At 38.0% G+C, this 14018-nt stretch overlaps 1 protein-coding gene across 3 annotated transcripts in view; it reads right to left on the bottom strand.

The window, feature by feature from the left end:
- Nucleotides 1–14018, bottom strand: part of ptpn23b (protein tyrosine phosphatase, non-receptor type 23, b) — a 47684-nt gene that overhangs the window by 14808 nt on the left and 18858 nt on the right. Inside the window, exons 17-20 of one of the 3 annotated variants that reach the window (XM_005159517.5) lie at nt 10965–11119; nt 10712–10863; nt 8429–8608; nt 2996–5170 (exon numbers count right to left, since the gene is read on the bottom strand). The exons of 1 other annotated variant lie outside the window; for it this stretch is intronic. In XM_005159517.5, coding sequence (XP_005159574.1) covers nt 3634–5170; nt 8429–8608; nt 10712–10863; nt 10965–11119 — 2024 coding nt within the window. In that variant the 3' untranslated portion in view covers nt 2996–3633. Of the gene's footprint in view, nt 1–2995; nt 5171–8428; nt 8609–10711; nt 10864–10964; nt 11120–14018 lie in introns of those variants that run through there. One more of the 3 variants, NM_001044928.1, reaches the window with a different exon arrangement.

The raw sequence follows: 14018 nt of genomic DNA, 5'->3' as shown, positions 1-14018 counted from the left end.
AAGTAATTTGCATTTCATAAGAACAATTCCTAGAGGCTCAGTGTTTTACAACAGTGTTTTTAAAAGTCTAAACACTTTATTGATATAGTGTACAACCAAGCACATGAGGTCAGAACACAAATAAGTCGCAGGTAATGAAGTATTGAGCATTTCTCCCAAAGAAAAGCCCATTTAAGCAAAATGCTAGCAGATTTCTGTAGCTCCACTCACGCTCCGCCTCTAGTTTAGTATCCTAGTCAGTGAAATGATGCGTGAACAAAATAGCGACAGTTAGCCATGCCTACTTGTAGCTTCTTTTGCGTTTTTCAGAAACCTATGGGCAGGGCCACATGGAATCTGGGGACGTTTTTGCTATCACTGCAGAGAATTTTGGTAAAAGTCTGCGGATTTCTGTGGAATTATTTTGGGAGTATCATAACTAAAACTTTAATATGTAAAATAAAAAATAATATCTGTTTAACATGTATTAAATGTTTAAAATCCAAATCCAATTAGATTCACTTTATTTGGTAAATAAAACAAGTTTGTCATATAATATATCTAGCAAAAGACAGAAAATATTACTGTACAAACATTTTCACATTAGCCAATAATATTACTGAAATTAATTAAAAAAAACTGAATAAACATAAATTTACACACATTTACTCAAGTAAATAAAAATAATTAATGATGAGCTAAAAATCTGTGAAAATATCTGCAGAATTCTGCGCGGGCAGATTCCGGTTGGGCCTACCTATGGATGACATAAGGGATACAATGTCCATATCTTTTACAGTCTATGATCCAAACAGATACATTAAATCAGAGGTGGTCTTGGAGGACCGTTATCCTGCATATTTTAGTTCTAACCCCAATGAAATTATGAATGAATTGAATGAATGAATTAAACCAGCTAATCAAGCTTTTTCTCGGTACACTAAAACTTCCAGGCTAGTTAAGAGTTAAACTATGCAGGACTCTGGCCCTCCAGAATCAAGTTTGGACACCACTGTTCTAGTATATCTAGTAAGACCTTGATTAGCTGGTTCAGGTGTGTTTGATTAGGGTTGGAGCTAAACTCTCCAGGAAATCGGCCCTCCAGGACCGAATTTAGACACCCCTGCATTAAAGGTACACGTTATGATAGAAGGTAGCCTATATACTGCTAATATACCTTTAAAGTATACCTTCAAAATTTACAATGCTAGCTCATTAAGATGACTTTCTCTGAAACCGTAAACAATTACTCCGTGCAAGTTAATCCACTCAAAATTAAAGTCTTCTTATTTGCTTCCGCAATTGTAGTGGTGGGCCTTCTGTTCGGAATGTCGTGCAAAAGAGAGCGGTTTCACTTGAAAGTACATCAACATACTGATATAGAAGTGTAAGCAACTTCCAGTTCACACAGACTTTAAGGTATCAATCAGTTACCTTAAATACAGCTTGTGTACATTTTTGTTGAACAATATTCTTTAATAATGATTAATTAGCATTCAATAGTATAATTTTGTATGAAACTATATAATTAATGCTATATATTTTTTTGAACGTCTTATGTCTTCAATCTAAAAAAAAGTCTTTCATAAAATTTGAAAATGTTTCTGCATAAAAAGGGAGAATTTGCCCTTAACCATGGAGGACACAACCATTAATTATTGGAAAGTCACTTTTTGCCACAAAGAAGAATAAAAAGATTTTACCAACAGTAAGGAGCAAATCCAGACCACTGACATGGATGTCACTGAGTGGGGAAACCTAAGGGCTATTTCAATGAGAATGTGTATGTTATGATAGGAAAATAGCCAGAAAGGTTGGCAGCAGACAAAAATCAAATATACAAAGCATAATTCACTCAAGGCTTTAGATTAGAATAAAGACTCAAGCTTGTGGGCTACCTGACTTAAACTATTGACATTATAAATAAATATTTTTAAAATGCAGCAGTTTTTTTTTCATAAGGGGGTAGTTCTGTTTTAGTACCATTAAATGCTCTTTCATCAAATATGTTAGATTTCCCCAAACTGATTTGACTGTTTGATGCAGCATTACATAACAAGAGCCTTTAAATACCTCTATATATCAAAGTGAAAACACTCTATTATCTGACAAACAGATTTAACTAGGAGTCAAACTTTCCAGTTTCACTGGCTTTGCAAGAAAGTGAGTAAAGTAAATGAGCCTTCCAGTCTTAGCATGAGAAGTTAATCTTTCTGAAATTCTGCAATGTGTGCAATTACAAGTCAACAATTTAACTAAATTGTCCCCCCAAAAACAGGTTGTCAACAAAATAAAAATGCAAAAGAGAACATGATAATGTGGAGAATGAGTTAAACACTACAGCAGGAATTGCTAACTGGATCATCTAGGACAGGGGTCATCAATCTTGTTCCTAGAGAGCTACCTTCCTGCAGATTTTAGCTGCAACCCTGACCAAACACACCTCTCTGGAATTATGAAGTGCTGCTTTATGTCCATTTAATTGGTTCAAGTGTGTTTAAGGGGTTGGAGCTGAATTCTGCATGAACTTAGCGCTCCAGGCACAGGGAACAGCAGAAAGAATAAAAAGACTACCTTGAATTTATTATTCTTTTTTTAAAATTCAATTTTGAATGATAGTTATATAATTTCAGAAAAATGCTTAATAGTCTGTTCTCAAATTTCAATCTTCACTGTAGGTGATTTAAAAAAAAACAAATGTAGACACAAAAACATTTCTGTACAATCCTCTTCCAGATATGAAATATGTATTCTAAATGCTCACTATTTTTTTCTTAAGCATCTAGTGAGCTGTCAATAGCAAAATCCTTTATTTGATTAGTGAGCCTAAAGATTTCTAAATATTGCAAATTTGTCCCAAAGAAATGTTTCAGGTTAAAACCTAAAAAGGCACCAATCACTTTTCCATGTAAAAAATCCTGTTTATAAAGTGTGTGGTGTAGTTTTTAGCATACACTCAAAAATATGCACTCAATCAATTAAAAAAGAGCTTAAAAAAAACAGACATACAAGCACGTTTTGAAGCTTAAACTATTTTAATATTAAATTTTTCATCAGAAGCAACATCTCCATACAAGTCAGTGCTGTAATTTTTCTGTTGAAATACTTGTGTTTCTTTTTATTTAAAACAGTATGCTATGGTTTAAAATACAGCTCAGGGAAAGGTGTTTATCAAAAAATGACATGTAAAAACTATAATGTTTACTATCAAAAACCATGGAAAATTACCCCAGACAGAAACGACCACAATCGCTTATCATCATCATCATCGCCGTTGTCAATATTCACATTGGAGTGCAGACTAAAGTGTTATTTAGGAACAGAAATATACAGAAATACTGGACACTAAACAGAGGAATGCATAGGAACACAGTGCAAAAGCAGTTTGTAGTGCTTGCAGTACATTTGGTAAGTCATTTTGTGTAATTATGTCTAGAGAATAGTGCAATTCTGTGTTAGTGCTGTGCGTGAAGAAAAGGCAATTGTTAGTGTATGTGCAGGCATAAGATCTTATTCTGTGACCATACAAAGTTTTTTTTTACCATCATTTTTAATTATGCTTACTATGGTATCTTGACTTCTAGTGACAGCATATGCAAAGTTGATGTCTTGGACAAAGCAAGAGATTGTTGTGACAATCATGCCAATCCACAATCAGCCAATACTGAGATTATCCACCTTGCTTTGAACAGAATCCAGAACTGTAGCAGAGTCTAAATTGTTCGTGTTGATTGGAGCAGCATTTGTGGTTTGTGGCTTGAAATTCTGGGTTGCAAAAGATGATGTGGGAGTAGTGGTCTGGCTCTGGGATGAAACCTGAAGAGGTGATGGAGTAGGTATGAGTGTGTTGGCCAGTGATGGTGGAACTGGATTGTCCATCACTGCCGCAACTGTTGGTCCTGATGACGGGTAAGCCAGTTGTTGGGGACCAAGTAGTTGGCTTTGACCAGGAGGGTGCATGGGTTGTCTCCCAGATCCATTAAACATTGCATTGAATTGGGGTGGAATTGGCTGTTGTCCCATAGGTTGCTGGCCCATGTGTGTTGGTGCAAATGGATACATGTTGTTCTGGGGTGGTATAGGTCCTGGTGGCATTTGGGGCTGACCGAGTTGACGAGGACCATATGGAACTTGGGAATTTTGGTTCAAGGGTGCTTGTGAAAAGAGTTGAGATCTGGAATGTACTTGCTGTGGTGCAGAGATATGCAGAGGTTGTGAGGATGGAAAAGATGTGGTGGCGTAACCCATATATTGCTGGGGCCTGTTTTGTGGAAGTTGTCCAGGATGGGCCTGATTTGAAAGATTGAAGTGAGGCTGAGTTTGCCCTGGAATAAGGGCTCCCTGAGGTTGGGATGCTGTTAGTTGGCCTGATGGTCCAAGCTGGGGCTGGGTTTGTGGAAGTAACATTGGTTGGTAACCTGAGGGGAGGCCAGATTGTTGCTGTGTTTGACCTGGCATGATGGGCTGAACCTGTAAAGGTGAGAAGGGTGGCAGGATTTGCCCAGAAAATGCACCTCTTTGTGAGGTTGAATGGATGCTTTGTATAGGTTGGGGAGTAAAGCTTTGGCCTTGTACTATTTGTTGGGCAGAGGAAGACTGAGGTTGACCAGTTAGTATTGGCTGCCCAATTTGGGAATTTGGCAAGGATGCTTGTGGTTGTCCTGGTAAAGTAGACCTTATGGAGTTTTGATTAATCTGTCCCATTTGTGGAGGCACAGAATAACCGCCTGTGGCAGCAATGTGCCCACCATGAGCTTGCTGCCAGAAAGCTGGATTGTACCCCTGAGCTGGCACCTGTGGGAAGGCCGACTGATTGACAGGTGTGATGCCTGCAGCTGGTCTTACCTGAAACTGCTGAGGTGGCAGTCCAGGTGTTTGTACAGGTGTAGAGGGTTGGCCATAAGGCACTAAATTTTGAGGGAGATGGTGGGCCCCCTGCTGCCTGAGCTTTGGATCTGTAATGGGAATCTGGTTTAGAAATGGAGCTGATGGAAATTGATTTGTCCTTTGGGGTCCTTGGGGTAAATTCAGATTTGGGAGGCTTTGCAATTCTAGTGGGTGGTTTTTAAAAGAGGCAATGGAAGGACTGACAGATTCAAGACTAGAAGGTCCAGTTCTAGGACCAACAACTTTCTGTCCAACCACTGGCTTTTGGGCGGTAGGTCTAGAAGGTGATCCTTTTCCAATCTCCCTGCAGAAAATAGTATGCCAGACAAGCATGAAGTAACATACATTACTAAAATTCACAGTATGAAATGAAAACTTTTAATGCTAGGTAGTGGTAGTTTGCTCAATAAAGATTTGAGCTGACAATAAGATGTAAATTCAATCAACACAGAACCCATATTCTGTAGATTTACTGAAAACAGATATTTGTCTACAGCAAATCAATGTACTCAATCATTAGTAGAGTAAACCTGTACAGACACCATAGTAAAATATTCTCAATTGGCTAGTACATTTTACAAGTTTGCTTGCTCTCCAGACAAATGTGTGACTATGACTATAGTTGGACAATGAAACTGAAACACTGGCCAATTTAGTGTTGGATGTTTCATGATTAAATTTCTTGTTTTATTGCAGATTCAACCAGTAAGGGCAGATAGTAAAGGTTTAATTAGCAATTGTAATAGCACAGTTTAGCTTAAAATATTGCAATGCACACAACATTATGGGTGACATATTAGAGTTCAAAAGGAGATTTTGAAAAAAAAAATAGTTGGTGCATGTCTCGCTGGCACATCTGTGACCAAGACAGCAAGTCTTTGTGATGTATCAAGAGCTACAGCATTGAGGGTTATGTTGCATGACTAAAGTAAAGCATGGTGGTAGATCAGTGATGGTTTGGGCTGCAATATCAAGGCATTCCCTAGGCCCAAAACTCGTGCTAGATGGCGTGTCACTGCCAAGGACTACCGAACTATTGTGTTCTAAAGTGCTGAGTATCAGGATGATAATGCACCAATACACACAGCAAGTCCAGAGTGGTGCCAGAGTAATTTTATGAATAAGAAAGTGAAGATGAAAATCTCCGATGGCCTGCACTTTCACTAGATCAAAATATTATTGAGCCAATTTAGGGTTTTTTGGAGGAGCGAGTCAGAAACGTTTTCCTCTAACAGCATCACGTAGTGATCTGACCATTATTCAGCAAGAAGTATGTCTCAAAATCCTTCTGGCTACTGTGCAGGGCTTCTATCTGTCATTCCCAAAATGAGTTGATGCTGTTTTGACCACAAAAGTAGGCCTTACACCAGGGGTGCCCAGGAAGAGCTACTTTCCGGCATAGTTCAGGTGCAACTCTGATCAAACAGACCAGTCTTTAATTACCAGGTGCTCCTTTAGATCGTACTTAAGTCGGTTTAGTTTTAAGCAGGGTTTAGTTGGTTTAGTTTTGAACAGGGTTTAGTTGGTTTAGTTTTGAGCAGGGTTGGAGTTGAACTCTGCAGGAATGTAGATCTCCAGATACAGCACCCTTTCTCTACACCATAGTAATGTATTATTGTGGTTTGGCAGCAGGTGGGGGACAATTCTTTGGAGAAGGGATGCTCATTTCTGTTAATTTTGCTAACCGACAACTGCCGCTTGTTAATCAGATATTAACGGTTTACTGGTCAGATTACTATTAAATTATTAACAATTTTTTTAAACAAATTGACGGTCTATTTTGTGTCTGACACATTAAATATTGCATTTTAAAATATTGATTCATTTTAACTTGCTAGCATATTAATAACAGAACAAAAGAACATCTTCTCGCACCTGCAGTGTTCCCAAAAGACATAGAAAAACAGAATAAAATAAATAAAATGAATAAAATAAATAGGCCTGCCCTAAATTATTTTCACTTAAATAATTAATTTAGATTACAAAACGAAAACACTGACTCATCCTTTTTGAAAAGACAATGACAATGCGCGCATATGTTGACTTTTTGTAAACAGTTTTGTTGTTTAAATATGATATTGCATACATGCTTTATAAGCTGTAAAATGAAAGCTAAAGTCTATTTGTTGTGTTTAGAACGCAGATCCAGGAGGCGATCAGCATCAGCGCTGGTTTGGCATCAACTCGTCTGTATCAAACAGCAATATTCTTCCATTTTGCTTCTTTGGAAAATGTCTGTAGGCACGTGTGGTCATACGTTATTGTCCCGCGAGTTAACAAATATGTCTGATGACAGCAAAAGTGATTTTCCATTCCAAAAACGTGACGTGCACCTCACTCCTTTTATGTTGACAAAGAAACAGGCGCGGCCCTCTTTTTTTATGTCACTATGAAATGACTGAATCAGCTATTGCACCCTTCAGTTAACAGTTAATCGATTATTTTGAGCATCCCTACTTTGGAGGGTCGCACAGCTCTCCACGTGCTCGCCAGAGGTAGCCTGACTGGCATTAGGTAACAAGATAAGATCATTAGACCCCTTGTGAGACCATATACTGGTGGTTTCAGTGGTTTCAGGGGTTTCTCCTAATGCAAGACAATGCTAGACCTCATCTGTCTGGAGTGCGTCAGCAGTTCATGTAAGATGGAGGATTTAATGCTATGGACTAGCCTGCCCATTCCCCATATCTGAATCCAATTGAGCACTGGGACATCATGCCTCGCATCCGCTGAATAAAACATATGCTGTATAATTTGGTGGTTCATTCTGCTGTGGCAACCCCAAATAAATAAAGGGACAAGGCCAAAAAGAAAATGAATAAATAAATCGCTCCATCCACAAACGCCACCACAGACTGTCCAGGAGTTGACGGATGCTTTAGTCTAGGACAGGGAGGAGATTCCACAGGAGCCCACCCCCCACCTAATCAGGAGCATGGTCAGGCATTATAAGGAGGTCATAAAAGGAAAATGGAGGCCACACACACACTACTGAGCCTCATTTTGACTTGTTTTAAGGACGATATATCAAAGTTGGATCAGCCTGTAGTGTGTTTTTCACTGGCCTGTAGTGTGCACCATTTAAATTTTGACTTTATGGGTTAACAGATTTGATTTCCATTGTTAATTCTTGTGATTTTGTTGTCAGCACATTCAACTATTTAAAGAACAAAGTATTTATTAAGAATATTTCATTTTTTCAGATCTAGAATATCGCATTGTAGTGATACCTTTATTTTTTGAGCAGTGTACTATTATTACAGACAGTCTGTAATAATACCCATAATGGTCTTACTGCACTGTCAAGACACATAGAAAGTGTGTTCAAGAGCATGAACTTGAAGATGTATCTGCTAAAAACTTATTCTACACATTCAAATCAATCACTGGTGAAAAAAATTCTGAAATGTAAGCTAATGGCTAACATTAGAAATCATTTAGTCACCCCATAAAATTTAGTTGCATATGCAAATGATTTTCTTATATTGTACAGGCTTTCCTCAAAGCAACTCTGAAAGTCACATATGCACATACCGAAATCTTTTTACACAAGACATCTTACCTCTCCAGCAAGGCAACTCGCTCTGCCTCTCTGGTTTGACAATAGGACTTTGTTTGATCCAACAAGCCAGAGGTCTTCTTGTCCAGATCCTGGTAGAAATCTCTTCCCTCCTCAGCCTTCTTCATCAATTCTTCATATGCCTCGAATGAGGCAATCAGAGCCTGCACAGTGGTGTTCCATCTTCAGGACAAAGTAAGGTGATTAATAAATAAATTAACTAATCTGTTACATTAACATAGTGCTTTTGTGGATACACAAAGCATTTTACAGATGCAGGGAATCTCCGCAACCACCATCAGTGTGCCTCAATCTGAATTATGCTACAGAGGCTTTTCTGTGCCAGACCAAAACGCCACAAACATGCTTAATGACTGAGAGAAGACAAGAGTGATGAAGCCAATTAGAGGATATGGGGATGGTTAGGAAGCCATGACGGACAAAGGCCAGTGGGCAAGTTTGGTCAGTATGTCGGAGACAAACCCCTACTCTTTTTAAAGTACATCCTGTGGTTTTTAAAGGGCCATTAATGCCCCCATTAGACGGATATAACTAACTGTACAACCGTTTAAAAAGACACTGAACAAAGCATTTTCAGTCCATAATATTGTAGTAATATTACTGTAAACAGCTTAGCAACAATCATTTCACTAAGTAATGTTTTCAAAAACTGAAAGAGTACTATTGACGATACAATATTACCTTGCTGTCTGTAGAAACATAAACAACGAACATCGATTGCACACTTTTAGCAGCGTGGTAAATATATATGACTGTCATCATCACAAAAAATGTGTTTTGGTGTTTCATGACCCTTTAAAAGACCACAGAGGCTCAGGACCCCAGTTTAATGTCTCATCCAAAGGATGGTGCTTCCTGAGAGTACAGTGTCCCCTTCACTATACTGGAGCACTAGGACGGACAAAGGTCGCACTCCCTACTAGCCTTACAAGCAACTCTTCCAGTAGCAACCTAGTTTTCCCATGTGGACTTTCATGATCCATGTACTAACCAGGCACAACCCTGCTTACCCTGCTTGAGAGCTGCAGAAAGCTAGCTATCAGTTTGATGTCACTGCCACATACTTCAGATAACATGGGCACATATAAAGGAGATTTATTACGCATTTTCACACATGAAATGCGTCAATCATTGTGCAGTGCATATTTAAGCATAAAAAATATCTAAAAAGTTACAAACATTTAAGTCCACTATAAATGAATTTTTTTCAGGAACTACAACAAGGTGATGCAGTAGGTTGTGCTGTTGCCTCACAGCAAGAATGCTGACGTTTCTGTGAGTTTGCATGTTCTCCCTGCGTTCGCGTGGGCTTCCTCCGGGTGCTCCGGTTTCCCCCACAGTCAAAAGATATGCGGTACAGGTGAATTGGGTAAGCTAAATTGTCCGTAGTTTATCAGTGTGAATGACTGTGTGTGGGGTTGTATCCCAGAGATGGGTTGTGGCTGGAAGGGCATACGTTGGATAAAAACATGCTGGATAAGTTGGTGTTCATTCCGCTGTGGCAACCCCAGATTAATAATGGGACTAAGCCAAAAAGAAAATGAATGAATGAATGAATGAAATGAATAACCTTGATTTAACAACGAGCGTTGTTTTCTGGGATTTTATTGATGTAAGTAAATTCGGCCAAATTCCACCTATATAAATTCAAATATTTGGATGGCAGGGAGGGGCAAAACAAAAATAACTTTACCGCTATGATATACCTAGGTTTCTCTCGAGTCACGCCAGCTGGAGCTGCTGAGACACCACCCTGAAGAGAGTTTTTCTAGGTTGAAATGTCTGATAAGTTTTGATCTTTACCAAGAAATGCGCTTGTCTTTGTCTGGTTAAAATTCAGCCAGCAGTCTTTCCCTTTGTGGCTGCTTTGGGGGAGGAGCTTGGCAGTACTTAAATGCAGTCTCACCAATCAAAATACAATAAGACAACTAATCAATCATAACATATTTTTTGCAAAGCAGGCCTTCACCAAACCTCCAACAAGCTGAGCTATTTAAACAATCATCGAAACAATTCCCAGAACTGGGATGTGGCTGGAAGGACATTTGTTTTGTAAAACATATGCTGGAATAGTGGTGGTTCATTTTGCTGTGGCGACCACTGATAAATGAGGGAAGCCGAAGGAATGAATGAATAATCTAAACAAACATCTAAACAATAATATGTTTTTCAAACCACCAAGCATGAAAGAATGTTCTAGTCCACCCAAAAAATAGGACCCCTTCAACATTTGAAATCAGAGTTTCTGACCAAATAAATACATACTGTTGCTCTGTGAGCGTGAGTGTCTTCCGCACAGGGGCATACTGCACATTAGCTTCTGTTAGGGCTTTTAGAATGTTATCCTGGGCAACCAAGTTTTGTTCTATATATCCTTTCAGCTGATCATATTTCTTCAGCTGCTCTGCAAACAATGTCTAAAAAATAGATAGCAAAGAGAGATAAAGACTTATGTTAGACTGGTCATTTGTCCAATAACAGAGCAGCTTAGAAATGAAAAAGAAGGTAGATTATTAACCTTGAAATCAGCCCGATCTGTAGTTACAAGGACTCCCGTGATGTCATCTTTATGAATAAGGTCCCGAAGTTGACTCTCCAATGACATTCTCTGCTTTCGCATCTCATCCACTTTACCAAGAATAGTCTTCATTTTTTGCAAGGAAACTGTTTCCTCTTAAAATATAAGAAAGGTTTATCAACACCTTTTTAAGGATAATGCACACATTCAAAACAGATTACATTCATTTATCTTCCATTCATCCATTACTCAAAAATTTGTTGAACTTCATGAGAAACCAAATAGGATAGCCTGTTGAATTTCCATATTAGGACATCATAATAAGGTCCTTGGCAGGTCTTAAATTTTAGACGATCAAACCTCAGATGAACATCACAATATCTCACAACAGTGTCATTATTCATTTAACTTCAAACAGGACAAGATAGAAAAGCCAGTTGGGACACCATATGATTCAGATGCCTGTAGATTTACTTTTAGTAGTAACTGCTTAAATTAATAATTTTTAATGTTCAAGTTTTTCTTTTGTTTTTTTGTATTTTTGCTCTCGCCATAGCTTTTCAGTTAGAATGAGGCCTGGGGTCTGGTCTTCGTAGCTTTGACAGTGCGCTCTGTGCACCTGCAGTTGGAAAAGGTCAACTCTCTGCAGAAAAAGTGCCTGAACATCAAGACCTTTGATACAGTGTGGTTGCCTTGCATCAAAAAAAAAAAAAAAGTGTTTTTTTTTAAAGTCAACGAAAATGAACTGAAACTGAAAGCATGTTCCACATCAACACCTTAGTTATGTTCAAGTTTTTTTTTTTTTTTTGGTGCCATAATTCATATTTTGTCAATTTAGAATTTTCTCCACTTTGAGGAAAGCCCTTAAATAGAGCTTTCCACAAGTGCCACTATGAGGAAAGTCCTTAAATAGAGAAGCTTCGGGTGTACTACTACAAACTTTTATAAATTACTAACCTTGTGCATGTAAAAGCTAATTTAGACAAGAGCCTCACACTCCAAATTCAACAGTAGAACGAGTTTTAGAACAAACTCATGTGCCTATGCATGTGTTGTGGATTATGAAGAAGTTTTTTATTAGAAGTACAAACGTGCACATTTATTAGCCAATGAGAACCATTATCCAATTGCATGACCCAATTTTGGCTAAGCTTTATATGTGGGATGGACATTGTTAGGGGTGTCAAAATTAATAGTTTTTTCGATGCACTGCAATGCAGACGAGGAAAATTCAATACCGGTTCAGTAATAGTCATAAGTTATTACATACTGATGTCATTTATCACCTATGTGCGATGTCGCAGTAGAATACTATGGCGAAGAAGGTGAGGGTGATTAACTAATATGCTCCGACTACTAAAAAGGTAGATAATTATGCACAATTTAAATGCTTAAGAGTTAGCTGGAAAGTCTATTGTTGACACTGAAGATGGCACAGCACACAGCAAATTTCACTACTAGGGAGAAATGCTGTAAAAATCCATCTCTGCCTCTCTCTCACTCACATTTTGGACATTTGACCCGCTGGCCTGTTTGTGAGGTAACTTTTGCTCTCCTCTTCGCTGTTAAAGCGATACTTGTGAATCGAGACACGCGCGTGCCTAAGTTGCGAGTTTTCTACACTGTGTCTATTATGGATTACCTGTGATAACTGCGTTAAGTGAACAGCGCTTTCATTTCTAAAGCCAAATGTACTGTTTATATCTTACTGCTTATATTAAAGGACAATATTGTATAACAAATAATATATAAATATTAATATATTTATAGATTTTAATAAAAAAAATTCTTGTGTTGTAAAGAAAAAATGTATACTGAATTGAACCGAATGGATGTCATGATAATCGTAACCATACCGAACCGAACCTTGAGACCAGTGTAGGTTCACACACCTAGGCATTGTGTTCACACACCTGAAGGCACCAGCCCAACAAACTGCTAAAACCATTACTAATATGTAGCTTAGGTTTACATTAGGCAAAGACAATTGTTTTCATTTATTCTATAAATTGTTATTTAATTATTTATTCGTTGTTCTGTCATTTATCTTCAGTTTAAAGTTATTCCTTATTTATTCCTTATGTTTAAATGAAAAAAAACTTTTTTCACTTATTTTAGTCAAAAGAAATGGGCTATTGTTTGTTGCTTTATTACTATTTGTTATATTAATCGGTTACTGAGCAGCAATAAAAAACACTTTAAAATATAAAGAGTTTTCACATGACTTTCTAACCTAGCATTTTGAAATCTTGATAACCATGAAACGGTGATCATTCCTCAGACTATAATCACACAACCAAAATCTAGATTCATTGTATCCCTAGTCTAGATATGGAAAACTTAGAATTTCATATGGTGTCCTAACTTTTTCACATGAGTGTACACAGGGCTTGACAATAACACCTGCAAAATGTGGGTAGATTTCTGCGGGTTAGACATCCACTCCCACTAGCCACTTTGGCTGGTTGAAAATCATTTTTAATTTGCCAGCGCTGGCTTTGTCAACATGCGTGCAAATGCGTGACCTTAGAATCGAAAAGCAGCACGACTAATAATTGTTCACGCGAGCAAAATTAAGCAATAGAATACCGAATGTGATGCGATGTAATGTGATGATCAGGTGATCCTGAGCGATTCTTAAGCACTTACAAGGGCTTTGTGTGGCGCTTGAGTGCTTTAAAGCTCCCATGTCCAGTTTTTTTGCATAAAAGAACTGTGCCTGAAAACGCAACTGGTGCGATTGTTCCTCTTTGAAATGGACAGGAAAAAACAGTGCTCATACACCCACAGTCCTGCTGCTTTTAAGAGCTTGAGATTTTCCCTTCCACTTAAACCATTCTTTGAACAGATTATTAATGGGCCTAACCTTAATTGTGTGCGCGCGGTCATCCTTTCACTATCACACATGGTATATTTTTCATGTTTTCTTTTGCTAACAGTTATTTTTAATGATGTGGTTTAATTATCGTCCTTTACAATAACATAGTTTAAATATGAGATTGACTCTCCATTTATATGTAGTTAACTGCTGATCTGAGACCTTCAGCCAGGACA

Source organism: Danio rerio, chromosome 19, assembly GCF_049306965.1.
Source record: "Danio rerio strain Tuebingen ecotype United States chromosome 19, GRCz12tu, whole genome shotgun sequence".
Taxonomy (NCBI): Eukaryota; Metazoa; Chordata; class Actinopteri; order Cypriniformes; family Danionidae; genus Danio; species Danio rerio.
Note: the sequence above shows the minus strand (reverse complement) of the source record. Positions and strands in the feature narration are given on the sequence as shown.